Source organism: Littorina saxatilis, linkage group LG12, assembly GCF_037325665.1.
Source record: "Littorina saxatilis isolate snail1 linkage group LG12, US_GU_Lsax_2.0, whole genome shotgun sequence".
Taxonomy (NCBI): Eukaryota; Metazoa; Mollusca; class Gastropoda; order Littorinimorpha; family Littorinidae; genus Littorina; species Littorina saxatilis.
In genome coordinates this window covers 49,689,336-49,708,535 of record NC_090256.1, presented here as the reverse complement: position 1 = coordinate 49,708,535, position 19,200 = coordinate 49,689,336, and the positions used below count along the sequence as shown (strand labels likewise).

Genomic DNA, 19,200 nt, shown 5'->3' with positions numbered 1-19,200 from the left:
CATCCTCATGACTGTTCCCGTTTCACTTATGCCTCTTGGCTGCACACCGTCACAGAATCAGCTGTTCCGAGCACAAATCCTGCTCGGCAATGTTTACAAATGATGTCCACGTCATAGTTTATAAATAGCAACAGAAACAATGGTGGCGCTAGACAGTCTCATACACCCGTGTACACAAAGCACAGCCATGTGTAAGTGATGTTAGACTCGCCTGGCGATAGGTTCTCAGTTGGCGTTACCCACCCCCCCACCCCCCCTCCTAACAGTATAGCGCGGACCCTAGCGTGTCACTAGCAAAGCGGGCCTTACTCTCTGTATAGTGCGTTCACTGAGAATGCATCACTTTGTGTTCCGAAAACATAACAACTAGAATCAGCCGCCACAGCCAAAAAAAATACGTATGCATGCGCTCGCTTGATCAAGCATTCATTAGTCTACATCGATACAGTACTTTGGTGCTTCGACAAGCAAGATGGAGGATGATGAGTTTGATTTGAAACTTTCGTTTGAGTTGTTTCTTGATAACAAATCGTACGTGGAATCTGAACGATTTACTGAGGAAGATCTTCGCAATGAACTGTGTATCGCGGTGAAGAAAATGACAGTTCTGAGTTCGTCAAGTGACGGAATTTACGAAAGTGCACATGGATACAAACAGTGGCTGGTCCATTTTCGTGAAATGGCAGGACCAGCAAGCATTACTGATTAAAAATGTAATGAGGCTTCGGCCAGGAAAAAGTATAGATCTAGATCTACACAACAAGAACTTGGATTGTCGTACTTACATTTCTGCGAGCGCTTCATCGGCGGATTCTGCCCCAACGGTTACACTTACACTTTTACAGCCTCCTGTATCCATCGTTCCCATTGATATCCTATGAATATGGTTCGCAAGTTGTTGCGTTCTGGTAGTGTGTCGTCTGCGTCGCTTCCGTTCAGGTTCTGTCATTGGTTTCCTTTTCATTCTGGACTCAATTTCGTTGAGAAATGAACTAGCTCTTTGCTACAGTCTAGTAATAGGACCTATGTAAAGGCTACACAGCCTACCACATAGTAAACTTCAAGTTCAAGTTCAAGTTCAAGATACGTCCGGTTCGTCCGCCATTTTTTGCCAGTTGTCATGACAGCAGGCGAAAACCAGTCTTGACGGCCAATTTTAATCTTCAAATGGTGGAGAGCTCGGTCGCGACCAAATGCCAATTTACTCATTTTGATTTAATTATTTAGCATACTTCTGGTGCTTTATTGAGCAAACCGAGCCAGGTGCGTCTTAATTAAGGTACACTAGATTCCTCGAACTCTTCAAATCGGCCCGATTCGGCAAAAAACTCTCCAAGATGGCGGCGTGGAGACTCAGTCTATCTTTAAAGTTGTCTATGAATCAGGAATGTTCTTCTAAACACAAGACTATGTAGCATGCACGTCTTCTTTACATAGGTGACTAAGCATTGCCCTGCAGAGAAGAAACAGTTTCACAGTACCACATAGTTCCAACCAATAAAAAATAAAAAACATTTTCCTAAAGAAAAGAAATGGCCCTGCGCATTGTATTGCTTTGAGAACAACTACAAGCACATAAACTAACCATCATATGTTTTCAACAATTGCGCATACAGAGATCCTTGTAAATACACGATGTTCGAAAATGACTCTGTTGGGTTTGTGTCGGCTGTATAATAGTGAATAATCTTGCTTTTTACTGAGGCAAACTTTCCCGTGTGACATTATAGTAAAGTCACTAGCGAGGGGTGTGTCTAAAACACGTTAACAAGGAGCACGTATGGAAAGTTTGTCTCAATAAAAGCAAGAGTATTCACTCTTTCACAACCAATACAGACGGGAATTATTTTCGGAGTTCGCCAATTCGCCCCAGATCTGAAAAATTAAACAAAATGTCCCTCGAAAGGAATTAATCTGCACGTCATATTGCTTTGAAATTGCTCAATGCACATTTCCAACTTACTATGCATGCTGTTCATCAAATCACACGCGCAGCGATTCTGCAAATTCATCTGACATCTTAAACATTAAAAACATTGATTCGACTCGAAAAGAAACAGTACTGCACGTCACCTTGCCATAGGAACACTGAAACACTTAAGCGCACAGACCTAACAACCTTTTATGCATTCTATACACCCTGTACTTTCAAATGTATCAAACATCTCACAACTTAAGCATTGTCCTTCGAAAAGAAACTTTCAGGCGTATCATAAGTATTGTGACAACAAACAGCACAGATCCAAATCACACGAATTCATTTACAAATCAAGAGTACATGTAAATGTATCAAGTATCTCATTACATTAGAAACCTGTTCTTCGCATCATATGCACTCTTCTCTGAAAACAACCAAACAAATAAACACACAAACAAACAAAGTGCGATCAGTAACATCACATCATTATTTTCAAATGCATTTGCCATACTTTTGTAATTTTCCGCACAGACATCACTGTGTAAAACAAAGGTGATATCCCGACCCCCTTCACACACACACACACACACACACACACACACACACACACACACACACACACACACACACACACACACACACACACACACTCAAAAACGCAAATGTTTGGACAGTTACAGTCAATACAAAAAAACACTTCTGCGACTAACATGACATCACATGTTACTATAGAGAAAACAACAACCGCAAGTAAATAACTAAATAAATAAATACATTTGACAAAAATGGAAACAATAATCCATAGATAACCATATGAATAGTAAATAATTGAATTAACGGCGATTCCAGAAGACGAGAAGGGCATCCTCCATGAACCGCAAATGGACCTAAGTAGGAAGGGCAGGGGAGACAACTCAGTAATCCATGTAGCCATCTTCTTCATCGGAAGGGGCGTTACTCTCGCTCGTTTGGTTGTAGGTGACGTACTGCACTGGACATTTGTCGTTCAGGATCAAACACTGCACACACATACATCATACAAGCTTGAATAAATAAACAACAAAAAAATAAACACAGAAGCGAAGACAAAACAAACAAATTAACGAATTAAACAATGTTCTTTTGTAGTGTTTTTTTAACGTCCCTTAATACCGATGATTACAAAAAAAACAAATAAAACAAATTGAATACATCAGAGAAAACTAGGCTGTACATAGTTAGTTATTTTTGGCGGACGCGTCTCCTCAAGTCTTTTATTTCCAAAAATATATACATATTTTGTTTATATAGACATGACAGAAAGACACAGCTAGCACTGACCGGCGGATAAAGACAAACGATATAATTATGCCCCAACTGACCACACACATACACACACACACATATACACACACAGACACACACACACCCACACACACACACACACAAACACACACACACACATATACATATTACACACACACACACACACAAACACACACACACACACACCCACACACACACACACACACACACAAACACACTCAGACTTTCGCACGCATGAGTGAAAATGAGAGTACAGGTGGAATTACGCGCATGAAGATATCTATTCAATTGAGTATAATCATGCATCAATGATCAATTGCAGCAGTGTGATAAACAGTTGAAAATAAGTAGAGGTTTAAGAAAAAGCACAGGCATGAAGATAGCAATTGAAAGTCAAGGGATATAATCAATTCTGCCTGTGAATCATGCTGCAGTTGCTTCCCCTGCAACGCAGCACTGTCGAAAACAGTGAATCGGTCGGAGCGGCTGTACATGTTAAGAAGGAAACAGCAAAACTGACAGCGATTATGAACTGACCTGTTTCTCCTCTTTACCAGGCGGGTTTCTCAGGAACCAAAGGAAGGGAGCATATATTAAGTTCACGATGGCTATAATCCACAGCATCCTGTGAAAAAAAAGATGATTTAAGCTGAGATTTTATTTTTTATTTTTTTATTGTTGTTAAATAGAAACAATCCGGCAAACATAGAGGCAGACACCTAAACACGCATGCTTACACACACGAACGCACGCACTGGCACGCACGCACGCACGCTCTCACGCTCACACAGACGCACACACGCACGTACGCTCGCACACGGAGCACGCACGCACAAGCGTTCAACACAAGCACACACACACACACGCGCGTGCGCGCGCACGCACGCACGCACGCACGCACGCACACACATGCACACACACCCAACCCACACACTCTCTCTCTCTCACACACACACACACACACACACACGCGCACACACACGTACACTCACACACACACACACACACACACACACACACACACACGCACACACAGATACACACACACACACAGACAGACATACATACACACACACACACACACACTCATGTACGCAAGCTTGACCAATAGCCACATTCTCACCAGTGGAATCCAAGTTTGTCCACAATAGTTCCGCTCAGTGCAGGACCTGCAAAATACAAGTAGATAAAAATAATGAATCCTAAATGCCATCAAAATCTTAACTTAAGTACGTTTCCAGTGAAGAAAAGGAGGATCTTATCGAATATATGACTAAGAGGAAGAAAAAAAATCTGCTGACTTTATCGAATTGACAATTATGCATACAATTCACACACACACACACACACACACACACACACACACACACACACACACACACACACACACACACACACACACACACACACACACACACACACAAACCGAGGCACACAGAGGCACGCACCATCATACACACGCGCTACAAAGATGTGTGTTTAGGTGTAATCAGCCTCCTACACATCTGGCAGAGTGATGGAGGTCTTTGACGTGCCATGGGGGCGATACGGGCGTTGGATACCGTCTTTGACGTGCCATGGGGGCGATACGGGCGTTGGATACCGTCTTTGACGTGCCATGGGGGCGATACGGGCGTTGGATACCGTCTTTGACGTGCCATGGGGGCGATACGGGCGTTGGATACCGTCTTTGACGTGCCATGGGGGCGATACGGGCGTTGGATACCGTCTTTGACGTGCCATGGGGGCGATACGGGCGTTGGATACCGTCTTTGGCGTGCCATGGGGGCGATACGGGCGTTGGATACCGTCTTTGACGTGCCATGGGGGCGATACGGGCGTTGGATACCGTCTTTGACGTGCCGTGGGGGCGATACGGGCGTTGGATACCGTCTTTGACGTGCCATGGGGGCGATACGGGCGTTGGATACCGTCTTTGACGTGCCATGGGGGCGATACGGGCGTTGGATACCGTCTTTGAGCCTGCACAAAATGTTGACTCGTGTCCGTTCCAGTCCGGATTCGAACCAATAGACAGTTCTCTACCAACTGATCTACCGCCCACCCCCGGGACCGGGAGGAATTGACAATGTTGACTCAACTTACCTACGGCAGACCCGAGGCAGAATGCCACGTCAGCGATGGCGTACACACTGCCGTACACACTTGCATGACGCAAGTCGACTAGATATCCCATGTGTGGCATCATTGACAATTTTGACTCAACTTACCTACGGCAAACCCGAGGCAGAATGCCACGTCAGCGATGGCGTACACACTGCCGTACACACTCACATGACGCAAGTCGACTAGATATCCCATGTATGGCATCATGGACAATTTTGACTCAACTTACCTACGGCAAACCCGAGGCAGAATGCCACGTCAGCGATGGCGTACACACTGCCGTACACACTTACATGACGCAAGTCGACTAGATATCCCATGTGTGGCATCATTGACAATTTTGACTCAACTTACCTACGGCAAACCCGAGGCAGAATGCCACGTCAGCGATGGCGTACACACTGCCGTACACACTTACATGACGCAAGTCGACTAGATATCCCATGTGTGGCATCATTGACAATTTTGACTCAACTTACCTACGGCAAACCCGAGGCAGAATGCCACGTCAGCGATGGCGTACACACTGCCGTACACACTCACATGACGCAAGTCGACTAGATATCCCATGTATGGCATCATGGACAATTTTGACTCAACTTACCTACGGCAAACCCGAGGCAGAATGCCACGTCAGCGATGGCGTACACACTGCCGTACACACTTGCATGACGCAAGTCGACTAGATATCCCATGTGTGGCATCATGGAGGAGTCCACCATACCTGAACAACGCAAAGATAGACATGTATTTGTACATGAACATTAACTACTTTATATTTCTTCTGAATCACACGCCGTATCCATTTAGAGCGCTTACTTCCTTTGTTTATCAGATCTTTGAAGACCGCTCCGCCTCATTTGTTTAAAGGCTGACATAGTCCTATTTAATTAGTTTAATTACTTCCAGGGCTTTTCCCATGGTTGCGGGGATGTATAAATTAAGCTTCCTGCAAAGTTTTAGGTTTGAAGTCCTTACCAATTACGAGAAATAATTAATTCTTTATTGCATTGTTTAGCAACAGTTCTCCAGGACTTGGGCTATTTTTAGACCGTTGACGTCACTTCTTGACGTTTCGTAAACCAACGATGGCGTTTGAGACTGTTCTGTTTACATTCGACACTATGAACACCACTTTGCAATACTGAAATAAATTTTTTCTGTGTTCGAAAGCTACAGCCAATCGTTATTATATCCCCTTAGGTACAGTTTGTAGAGGTTACATGCCGAGTCTCAGTGATTATCAAAAATAATGGTCGAAGTTAGCGGATCATGAAAAATGCGAGCTTTAGCGAGCTTTTTCATGACCGCGAACTGAGACCATTATTTTTTATAATCACTGAGACGAGGTGTGTAACCTCTTTATTCCTCCTTTCTTCAGTTATTCAAAGAAAAGAGGAGTTTTTTTGCGAAAGTTTGATCGAATCCTATTCTCTCAACCAGTCAACCTGCGCAGGCGATCGATTAATGCGCGGTTGTATAGTTCCGTGCAAATCATTCCATTCTGTTAACACTTCTTGTCAGTTTTCCTATTTTGGGCTAAAATCAAGTACACAGATATGCTGTTATTCTGCTGTGGCGGCAAAGGCAGATATTGTGTGTTCTGTATATGTTTTGGTATCGCTTAGAATAATGTTTTTTCGTCAAATGGGACTAGCAGACGAACTTTTGCACCCGTGTTCCAACGTTAAAAACTGTATGAAGTTCAGTTTTCTGGAGAAAATAGTGTATGAAACCCCTTTATGTTGTTTAAATTGATGAGATGTGTGCATTTGGTTGCGTGTGATCTGTTTATTAAATGAAATATTGTTGAAAACTGACCGTCGGATTGCAGTCTGTTGTCGAAGGAACTGAGTGAAAAGAAGGGGAACTACTCTTGTCGCTAGACAAAGTATGAGTTACTTGCCTTGGGAAATTGCTTGTGATGAACGGCTTGACGGCACGGCAGATGAGATTCAGAAAACAACCGAACTCATGGATTTTATATGGAGATTCATGTGTTCAGGCCTGTAGTTGTTAATTTAAATGCGGTATGTTTGTATTGTTTGCTCCAGAGATGTATACTTCGTACATTAGAGCGTTCGGAACTTTTCAGTCGCAAAAAGTAGTACCGAAACAGAACAACCTCTCAACCCATTGCACTATCGAGGATTCAGGCTGTTGCTGGGTCGTTATTTGTTTGGTTGCTGGGTCATTATCGAAAAATAACTACCCCTACAAGTTTACAGAGGTAAAGAAGCAGAGGGGGGAATAATATACATTATTGGCACATGTAAACAATATGAATTAACGAATGAACGCTACGACTATGGCAGCCTTTAAGATTCTCACATATTCTTTCGAGGCAACCCTGTAACAATGTGTTTTTGTGTGTGTATTTGTTCTGTAAAAAGCAGTCTTGATCGAGGGACCATGTCCGGTCAGGACTGAAAGCTGGTTCTTGTGTATGACAGTGTACGTAATCTAAGTGTTAGTCCGCGTGCCTTAGAGAATGAAGAACATGTGAGCTGGCGGCGATCATCTTTTAGGAGGATGAAAGTCGCTTGTTCATGTCATTGCTTATTATTTTATCAGGTGCCAGAAGACTGGTTCCGCACAACTCTCACTTTGTATGAATTCAGGGTGCTTAGTTCCCTTTGATTATCAGATCTTTAAATTTGGCGCTCTGCCTCATTTGTTTAAGATTTAAACAAACAAACAAACAAACAAACAAACAAACAAACAAGAGGTGGAGAGTGTTTAGGCAAGAGAGAAAAATGTCCATTTAATTATGATAAACTACAACGCTGCTGAAACTACAATACCGCGGATAACATAGGTTAACAGACAGACGGCCAAACAGTCACACGGAGACAAACAGTCACACGGAGACAAACAGCCAGAGTTACGCTCATTTAAGATAAGATAAAATAAAAAAAGTTTTTAATGTAATTCATGTTCATTTTACACAAACACGGACATTTTTCTTTTGGCACCAAATCGCATTTCTAATAAAACAGAGAACACGATAAAGAAAAGAAAAGCTTATAATACATTTTAAGGCATTGTTGGTATATTCTATGATTATTCAAATGGACAAGCAAAGCAGAATAAATATGTAAACAACACCCTTACCTATTGCAAGCCCCATTCCAAAGTTTGGAGCGATCAAGTGTCCTATATTCGTGGAGAACGGAATCTGGACAAAGAGCAGACGATGGTTTCAGATAGACAGACAGGCAGGCACATCGACACACAGACGGACAAACAGGCAGGAAGGCAGACAGAAAGACGGGCAGACAGACATGCAGAAAGAGATACAGGCAGGCACACAGACACACAGACAGATGAACAGACAGACAGACACACGAACAGACAGGCAGGCACACAGACGGACAAACAGGAAGGAAGGTAGGCTATGCATGCATGCAGACAGACATAAAGGTTGGCAGACAGAAAGACGGGTAGACAGACAGGCAGAAAGCCAGACAGGAATGCTGACAGGCAGATGGACAGACGAACGGACAGTTAGACAGACAGACAGACATATGGACAGACAGACAGACAGGCAGATAGACAGGCATACAGAGGAAATCGCACTGGTGCGCTTTTAGTAGCATGCAGGTAATATGCCTTGGAAAACATGCCTAGAGGCTTTCTTTCATTGAGAACGAATTTGTATTTTTAACAATAATTCAGTGCCAAAACTTCGTACGCGTACAGCGAGCTTCGTAAAGTAGACTTCACGAAGTCGACTTCGCCAAACAGTTATCAGGCTTAAGCAATCGTTCTTTAAACTCTCTAACCTCATATTTGCCTTTTAAAGACCCCCTCTCAAACCGGCGCCTCTCTGCCGCCCTTCTCACCTCTACACACTCATTTCATACATTTTACCTAATGCGGTAATGGGGTCAGACTAGAGTACTTTCATCTTAACGAGGTGCACGTGCATACACTGATGGATGTAGATAGGAGGGCATACTTACAATCTGTACGATGACAAGAACATATTCTTATAGACATGTACGTATAAGTTAAAACTCACCGCGAATAGACATAGTCCAATAATCATCATGCCCACCATCGCACTTCGCCATCTGTGAAAAAGGAACAAAGCGAAACATACAATTAAATCAGGAACCAGGACCCCCCCCCCCCCCCCAAGAAAAAAAAATATAATAATAATAAAGTAGATGTGTACTGCCGGGCAGTACATACCCCAAGCGAAGTCGTCTATCTGTGTGTACATGATTCTCTCTCTCTCTCTCTCTCTCTCTCTCTCTCTCTCTCTCTCTCTCTCTCTCTCTCTCTCTCTCTCTCTCTCTCTCTCTCTCTCTCTCTCTCTCTCTCTTAAAATGTGTCATCGATGACGTGTTTTCATACTTGCTAATGCGGCAGGCTAATCATGACGTCAAATTGAAACTTCTTGAAGTCTCTCAGAAAGGGACATGAAAACCATGTGGGGGTTACTGGTTTGGGCTGAAAAAAAACCCAACTCCACCTAAAATTCAAGCGCCTATGGGGCTGAATTATGCAGCATAAATTGTGAAACATCAGGATATCTCACACTTTCAATTCTGCCATCATGTCAAATCTGACAACAAACCTACCCACAAAATGTCATAAATATCGGTGTAGAATTGAGACTTAACGGTTTTTAACTGCCAAAAATAAGTTTTTTTGACTGGAATAGTTTGTCTTGAAATTCAGTTTGGGACAACGGACCCACCCACTAAATTTCATAAAGATAGGTGAAAATTTAAATGTAACGGTTTTTAACTGCCAAAATTATGTTTTTCTTCTGAAAAAGTATGGAGTGAAAATCAGTTGGGGACAACGAACCTACCCACAAAATTTCATAAATATCGATGAAGAATTGAGATTTAACGGTTTTTAACTGCCAAAAATAAGGTTTTTTGTCTGGAAAAGTATGTCTTAAAATTCAGTTTGGGACAACGGACCCACCCACTAAATTTCATAAAGATAGGTGAAGAATTGAAATTTAACGTTTTTTAACTGCCAAAATTATGTCTTTCTTCTGGAAAAGTATAGAGTGAAAATCAGTTGGGGACAACGAACCTACCCACAAAATTTCATAAATATCGGTGAAGAATTGAAATTTAACGGTTTTTAACTGCCAAAATTATGTTTTTCTAATTAATTAGAAAAAAACACAGTAAACACCAATTTTCAAAGACTTTCGGGCCACGCCCTTCTTCAGTGAAATGAATGAGAATGTAAATAAACAATGACCAATGACGTAAAATTCTTGATTAAAAAAAACGTCATGTAAACGTCACAGCATTATGTTTTTCTTCTGGAAAAGTATGGAGTGAAAATAAGTTGGGGACAACAAACCTACCTTTAAAATTTCATAAGAATCAGTGAAGAAATAGGATTTAACGATTTTTTAACAGCCTTGACACTGAACATTTGATAAATCATTGGTGATGTCATCATAACCCAGTCGTTGTAGTTGTCGTCGTAGTTGTTGGTGTTGTTGTTGTCATGTTCGTTGTCGTGATTGTTGTTGTTCTCGTGTTGTTGTTTTTGTTGTTGTTGTTGTTGTTGTTGTTGTTGTTGTTGTTGTTGTTGTTGTTGTTGTTGTTGTCGTCGTCGTCGTCGATGTCATTTGTTGTTGTTGTTGTTATCGTCGTCGTCATCGTCGTCGTTGTCAGAGGTTATTTCTAAAGATTTCATTGATAGTCTTTGTTCTCGTCACCAAGACTTGCTAAGAACAAGCTTGGAACAGCAAGAGTTCCAAGAACAAGATTAGAACAACTCATTACATCATTACCAGTACGTCATTTGTATTTAGAACACACTTTAGAAAAAAACTCTTCAGCTACAAACCAGTCACCCTCACATTTCCGAGGTGTTTGTCTAAACCACTTACTGAAATGTTTTGAGGTTTAATGACCATACACATGTTGAACCGGTGAGTGTCTTCCGCTGCTTAATTCGCAAATAACTATTTTATTAAAGTCCGCTTGAAACGCTCAAAGATGAAATTCCATGTTAAAAAGTGACAAAAGTTTCACATTTTCCCGTTGTAACAGCTTCCGATGATATTATATGAAAATTCTGATCCTCTGAGAGGATTCCCCGAAACAAAATCAGTTTGTACGCCTAATTTTAATAGAATTGTCCAAACAGTGTCGCTAATATTGTGCTAAAAGATGAATTCTAGAACAATGTTCACAGACAGACACCACTTGGCAAAAAAATTTTCAGTGCTGGGAGATGAAAAAAACAAGTCGCGTAAGTCGAAAATACAATATTTAGTCAAGCTGTCGAACTCACAGAATGAAACTGAACGCAATGCCATTTTTCAGCAAGACCGTATACTCGTAGCATCGTCAGTCCACCGCTCATGGCAAAGGCAGTGAAATTGACAAGAAGAGCGGGGTAGTAGTTGCGCTAAGAAGGATAGCACGCTTTTCTGTACCTCTCTTTGTTTTAACTTTCTGAGCGTGTTTTTAATCCAAACATATCATATCTATATGTTTTTGGAATCAGAACTACAGGACCGATCTTTATGAAATTTGACATGAGAGTTCCTGGGTATGATATCCCCGAACGTTTTTTTCCTTTTTTTGATAAATGTCTTTGATGACGTCATATCCGGCTTTTCGTGAAAGTTGAGGCGGCACCGTCACGCTCTCATTGTTCAACCAAATTGGTTGAAATTTTGATCAAGTAGTCTTCGACGAAGCCCAGACTTCGGTATTGCATTTCAGCTTGGTGGCTTAAAAATTAATTAATGACTTTGGTCATTAAAAATCTAAAAATTGTAAAAAAATATATTTTTTTCTAAAACGATCCAAATGTACGTTCATCTTATTCTCCATCATTTGCTAATTCCAAAAACATATAAGTTTGTTATATTCGGATTAAAAACAAGCTCTCAAAATTACATATATAAAAATTATTATCAAAATTAAATTTTTGAAATCAATTTAAAAACACTTTTATCTTATTCCTTGTCGGTTCTTGATTCCAAAAACATATAGATATGATATGTTTGGATTAAAAACACGCTCAGAAAGTTAAAACAAAGAGAGGTACAGAAAAGCGTGCTATCCTTCTCAGCGCAAGTACTACCCCGCTCTTCCTGTCAATTTCACTGCCTTTGCCGTGCGCGGTGGACTGACGATGCTACGAGTATACGGTCTTGCTGCGTTGCATTGAGTTTAGTTTCATTCTGTGAGTTCGACAGCTACTTGACTAAATGTTGTATTTTCGCCTTACGCGACTTGTTTTCTGTATAACATAATCAACTTTATATTATACAAAACATAAACTTCTGTCTAATGTTTAACTCTAATTCCAATAAAATACGTAAGTCTAACTTCTTCCCATGTACTTAAATTTTCCTATGGTCATTTTTGTTATCAAAATACAATAATTTATCAAATAAATTTGATAGTTTTTTGAATTTTCATTCCAAAAACCAAATAATATATCTGTTTCATTCAAAGTTATATTATAATAAATTTGCTTATAAATAAAGTCTTTACATAGTTTCCAAACGTTCCTCACCTCTTGACAATGAAACAAGTCGCGTAAGGCGAAAATACAATATTTAGTCAAGTAGCTGTCGAACTCACAGAATGAAACTGAACGCAATGCCATTTTACTCGTAGCATCGTCAGGCCACCGCTCATGGCAAAGGCAGTGAAATTGACAAGAAGAGCGGGGTAGTAGTTGCGCTAAGTCAGAAGGATAGCACGCTTTTCTGTACCTCTCTTTGTTTTAACTTTCTGAGCGTGTTTTTAATCCAAACATATCATATCTATATGTTTTTGGAATCAGGAACCGACAAGGAATAAGATGAAAGTGTTTTTAAATTGATTTGGACAATTTAATTTTGATAATAATTTTTATATCTTTAATTTTCAGAGCTTGTTTTTAATCCAAATATAACATATTTATATGTTTTTGGAATCAGCAAATGATGGAGAATAAGATAAACGTAAATTTGGATCGTTTTATAAATTTTTATTTTTTTTTACAATTTTCCGATTTTTAATGACCAAAGTCATTAATTAATTTTTAAGCCACCAAGCTGAAATGCAATACCGAACCCCGGGCTTCGTCGAAGATTACTTGACCAAAATTTGAACCAATTTGGTTGAAAAATGAGGGCGTGACAGTGCCGCCTCAACTTTCACGAAAAGCCGGATATGACGTCATCAAAGACATTTATCAAAAAAATGAAAAAAACGTTCGGGGATTTCATACCCAGGAACTCTCATGTCAAATTTTATAAAGATCGGTCCAGTAGTTTAGTCTGAATCGCTCTACACACACACACAGACACACACACACACACACACACACACACACACACACACACACATACACCACGACCCTCGTCTCGATTCCCCCCTCTACGTTAAAATATTTAGTCAAAACTTGACTAAATATAAAAAGAAGTGCTCAAGTGTATCCAGTTCATTACAAACTTCACAATTATTAGTTTGACATAAACCCATCTTGTTTAGTAAAATATTCGTTGGGTAAATTCTGTGTAAAATTTTCCAATGAAGCAGACGCAGTCGTTCTTCTTTTGTACAATTAACAGCTAACAGCCAGTGTCTTGATTCCAGAACAACATTATGCTTTCTTTGCCAAAAAGAACAGGCGCTCGGAGTTTGTACCTCGAAATTAACCAAAACAGTTCTTATTTCCCTTGGTGTAATATTACCAATACGAGTCAAACCCTGCAACAGAACATATCGGTATGGCAATGCGTTAATCAGTTTTGTTTTAAGTGCTGTACATAACGCATTATACTCAAATTGTCTGGCTGGTTTATAACCAACCTTTTGACATAATTCTTCAAATGAAATCATGTCACCGATTTCATTCACGACATCCTTTACATGATAAATATGACATTTAATAAAATCTTTGAAAAAGAGGCATTTATGTTTATATTGTATATTCATGTTGTTCCATATACATTGATTCATCAATGGAACAGGTGTGGCATCATACTTTTCATACAAAATGTGTTTGTTGTCTAGCCAGGTTAACAATACTTGTCTCCAAAAGACCGATCTGCAGTTAACAACGCCAACCAGCTTCTTGGAGGATGCATTAGAGTCAAAACAGGACAAACCATTACCCAAACTTGAAAAAACATATCTAGGAGTGACAGACCAGTAATTGTCTGTACTCACATCAGGTACTCACATTACAGCCCATACAAGTATTCTTCTGTGTGGTAATCCACAAATCACTTCTTGTAGAGCTTCCAGAACACTGTATCGCTTGAAAACAGGTCTACGAGTTGAGGTCCGACTTTCGGACGCCATTTTGAATCCTACAGATCGGTTCTGCACTTCTAGCAAAGTTTTCGCCGCGTTAATTAAGTACCTCACTGCTAATACTGTGTTAGCACGTAGCGTCTACGTTATTAGTATCACCTTGAAACCAGGCGTCTCACCTACCTGCCCATTTTATGGCCGAGTGGACCAAACAGATTGGTGCCCAACATGTAGGAGAGGCTGGCAGGTAAGAAGGCGATTCCTGAAACAAACAAGTTGTGGGATACAATAAATCAAGCAGACACAAACGGTCAGACACGCAATGACACTGGTTGGTCCGGTGTCAGGATACTGTGACTGGGTGAGACATGAAGCCTGTGCTGCGACTGCTGTCTTGTGTGTGGCGCACCGCGTTAAATGTCAAAGCAGCACCGCCCTGATATCACCCTTCGTGGTGGACTTGGGCGTTAAGCAAACAAACAAACAAACAAACAAACAAACAAACACGCAATGACACACACTTACGTATTGTACGTACACTCGTATATATATATACACCCAGCACAACACATTCATAAGTTATTAGACACAGAAGTTTCTGCTTTGGCTGCGTTCTCTCTCCCCCACCACTCTCTTCTTCCCTCCTCCATTTCTCTCTTCCTGTCTCTCTCTCTCTTTCTCTCTCTGTCGATATGTTTGTCTCTCTGTCTGTCTCTTCCTCTCACCCATCTCTCTCTTCCTCCCTCTCTCTCTCTCCCCTCCCCCCCCTCTCTCTCTCTCTCTAGCTCTCTCTCTCTCTCTCTCTTCTCTCTCTCTCTCTCTCTCTCCCTCTCTCTCTCTCTCTGTCTTTCTGTCTTTCTGTCTCTCCCCCCTTCTCCCCTCCCTTGTCCCTTATTTGTTTCCACATGACATATATACCTTGCTGCCATTCCGGAGCCCCCATGGTACGGTACATCCAGATAGGCAGCGAGGGTTCCATCATGGCGATTCCCATGTTCGCGAAGGTAATAGAACCTGCATGGAAGACATCTTGGTTTAAACAGTGTATTGTCCACATTCATGATTTACAAAGCCATGGAAACTAGTACGCAATAAATGAGCACAACAAGTAACACCTAATAATGACATCTTCGTATTGTATTGCTGTTTTACAAAGCCATGGGATCTAGTATACAATAAATGATCACAGCGAGTGCATTTGATAATGACATATTCGTGTTCTTTTGCTTTTGTACCGTATTAACAAAACAAGTCGCGTAAGGCGAAATTACAACATTTAGTCAAGCTGTCGAACTAACAGAATGAAACTGAACTCACTGCATTTTTACAGCAAGAGCGTGTACACTCGTAGCATCGTCAGTCCACCGCTCGATGCAAAGGCAGTGAAATTGACAAGAAGAGCGGGGTAGTAGTTGCGCTGAGAAGGATAGCACGCTTTTCTTTATCTCTATTCTTTTTAACTTTCTGAGCGTGTTTTTAATCCAAACATATCACATCTATATGTTTTTGGAATCAGGAACCCACAAGGAATAAGATGAAATTGTTTTTAAATCGATTTCGGAAATTTTATTTTAATAATAATTTTTATATTTTTAATTTTCAGAGCTTGTTTTTAATCCGAATATAACATATTTATATGTTTTTGGAATCAGAAAATGATGAATAATAAGATAAACGTAAATTTGGATCGTTTTAAAAACAAATTATTTTGTTTACAATTTTCAGATTTTTAATGACCAAAGTCATCAATTAATTTTTAAGCCACCAAGCTGAAATGCAATACCGAAGTCCGGCCTTCGTCGAAGATTGCTTGGCCAAAATTTCAATCAATTTGATTGAAAAATGAGGGTGTGACAGTGCTGCCTCAACATTTACAAAAAGCCGGATATGACGTCATCAAAGGTATTTATCGAAAAAATGAAAAAAACGTCCGGGGATATCATTCCCAGGAACTCTCATGTCAAATTTCATAAAGATCGGTCCAGTAGTTTGGTCTGAATCGCTCTACACACACACACGCACAGACAGACAGACAGACAGAGACACACACACACACACACACACACACACACACGCACACACACACACACACACACACACACACACACACACACACACACACACACACACACACATACACCCCGACCCTCGTCTCGATTCACCCTCTACGTTGAAACATTTAGTCAAAACTTGACTAAATGTAAAAACACGTTTTCATCCTTGCATAACCCCATGTTGGCAAATCTGTTAGATCCAGTACATCTTCGAAAACAGACAGACTGCCACTGTTCCAAAATTCAGGATCAAAAAGCAAGAATGGTGGGTGATGGGAACGTTTGATACATTACAAATGTTATATATCTGAAGGTATATCTCCTGTAAACAAATTCTAATTGTAACGTTTTTTTATGTAATGACTTAAACGTTCTAATAACCTATACCATTGTTTTGTTTTTTACACTCAGTCAAGTTTTGACTACATTTTGGTCAAGCAATCTTTGACAAAGTCCGGACTATGGGATTGTATTGCAGCTCGCAAACTTAACAATTAGTTGATGAGTTTGCTCATTAAAGTTGTCATTAAAATCGAATTTTCGCAAACGGATTTAAAAATAATTGCATCTTATTCTTCATCAAATTCTGAATCTAAAAATATAATAAATATATCAAGTTTACTCTAAAAATGTGATCACAATTCACGAACATGGTTAATTAAGTACTTCGATTACAATTTTAGAAATCGATCCAAAAATGTAGGGAAATGATAGATTACTTGCAGCCAAGGGAATGTAGGGAAAATGATAGATTATCTGCAGCCAAGACAAGAGCATGTAGTGAAAATGATAGATTACCTGCAGCCAAGGGAATGTAGGGAAAATGATAGATTACTTGCAGCCAAGGGAATGTAGGGAAAATGATAGATTACCTGCAGCCAAAACAAGAGCATGTAGAGAAAATGATAGATTACTTGCAGCCAAGGGAATGTAGGGAAATGATAGATTACTTGCAGCCAAGGGAATGTAGGGAAAATGATAGATTACCTGCAGCCAAGACAAGAGCATGTAGTGAAAATGATAGATTACCTGCAGCCAAGACAAGAGCATGTAGTGAAAATGATAGATTACCTGCAGCCAAGACAAGAGCATGTAGTGAAAATGATAGATTACCTGCAGTCAAGAGCATGCAGGAAAAATGAAAAATTACCTGCAGCCAAGAGAATGTAGGGATCCTTGACCAGCTCTTTCAGGGATGGCCCTTCTTGGGAATCTGGTTTGACCGATGGCCTCATGGCTATCAACTGTAGACCTAGAAAACAGAACGTACAAAAGGGGTTTCCTTCTTGAAGGTCCACTCCGCTTCTTAGCATATCATCACACACATGTCTCTAATAAGTAATCTTCATGTGAGGACTCAAAGCCCCCCCCCCCCCCCCCCCCACGTCCTTGTTGTCGCGCAAGGTCCACTCCGCCTCGTCAAAACTGTTCCAGTTTGCCGTACCGTCTCAGATCTGGTGAGGCTTTTACAAGGGATAAGACCCTCCACCTAGTTAAATACCAAACATCAAAACTTGGGGGGCCCTCTGTGCACAGTGGTCATGTTTACAAATCATTAATTTAGTACAAGGCACTGGTGCCTTTTTCGGAAATCAATTCGCAAAACAGGTCCACCTCATCAGAAGAAGCAGCCAGGTATGTGACCAAGTGGAGGGGTGTTAACCCATGTAAAAGCCTGACCAGACCAGCGGCCCTTTAACGGTGCCGTCATTCTCAAGTAACCCATCGTGTCCCCCACCACCGGGCGGGGATGTAGCTCAGTCGGTAGCGCGCTGGATTTGTATCCAGTTGGCCGCTGTCAGCGTGAGTTCGTCCCCACGTTCGGCGAGAGCTTTATTTCTCAGAGTCAACTTTGTGTGCAGACTCTCCTCGGTGTCCGAACACCCCCGTGTGTACACGCAAGCACAAGACCAAGTGCGCACGAAAAAGATCCTGTAATCCATGTCAGAGTTCGGTGGGTTATAGAAACACGAAAATACCCAGCATGCTTCCTCCGAAAACGGCGTATGGCTGCCTAAATGGTGGGGTAAGAAACGGTCATACACGTAAAATTCCACTCGTGCAAAAAAACACGAGTGTACGTGGGAGTTTCAGCCCACGAACGCAGAAGAAGAAGAAGAAGAAGAAATCCCCCACCACAGATCCTTCCACCATTTTGCATTGAATAAGAGCACCCTTTCACCATTTTGCATTGCATAAGAGCACCCTTCCACCATTTTTTTTGCATTGAATAAGAGCACCCTTCCAGCATTTTTGCATTGAATAAAAGCACCCTTCCACTTTGACACGTACCAATAATCAACAGGTGAAAGACTGGTCTTCTTCCGAAGTAAAGCTTGAACGGATCTCTTGTGATTTACAAAATGTTCAAGTTTCAAGTTTCAAGTTTTTTATTAGTCCATAACCCCTGGGGGCATTTTGAACAATAAATACAATCAATACAATCATGATATATGCTAATATAATAAATAAATAAAAATTAAAAAGATTATGAAAAACTGTTACAGATTCTATTAATAAAGTCCAAAATATTCTTTAGCAA

The 19,200-nt window shown here is 40.8% G+C and overlaps 2 protein-coding genes across 2 annotated transcripts in view; one reads left to right on the top strand and one right to left on the bottom strand.

Annotated features, from left to right (window-relative positions):
- Positions 1-19,200, top strand: part of LOC138982156 (uncharacterized) — a 383,732-nt gene that overhangs the window by 183,587 nt on the left and 180,945 nt on the right. The window lies entirely within an intron of this gene.
- Positions 1,094-19,200, bottom strand: part of LOC138982153 (synaptic vesicular amine transporter-like) — an 86,291-nt gene continuing 68,184 nt past the window's right edge. The window contains exons 8-16 of the mRNA XM_070355374.1: positions 17,809-17,910; positions 15,523-15,618; positions 14,788-14,866; positions 9,375-9,426; positions 8,465-8,528; positions 5,955-6,074; positions 4,347-4,392; positions 3,761-3,848; positions 1,094-2,937 (exon numbers count right to left, since the gene is read on the bottom strand). Of these exons, the coding sequence (XP_070211475.1) occupies positions 2,833-2,937; positions 3,761-3,848; positions 4,347-4,392; positions 5,955-6,074; positions 8,465-8,528; positions 9,375-9,426; positions 14,788-14,866; positions 15,523-15,618; positions 17,809-17,910 (752 nt within the window). The 3' untranslated portion in view covers positions 1,094-2,832. The remainder of the gene's footprint in view (positions 2,938-3,760; positions 3,849-4,346; positions 4,393-5,954; positions 6,075-8,464; positions 8,529-9,374; positions 9,427-14,787; positions 14,867-15,522; positions 15,619-17,808; positions 17,911-19,200) is intronic.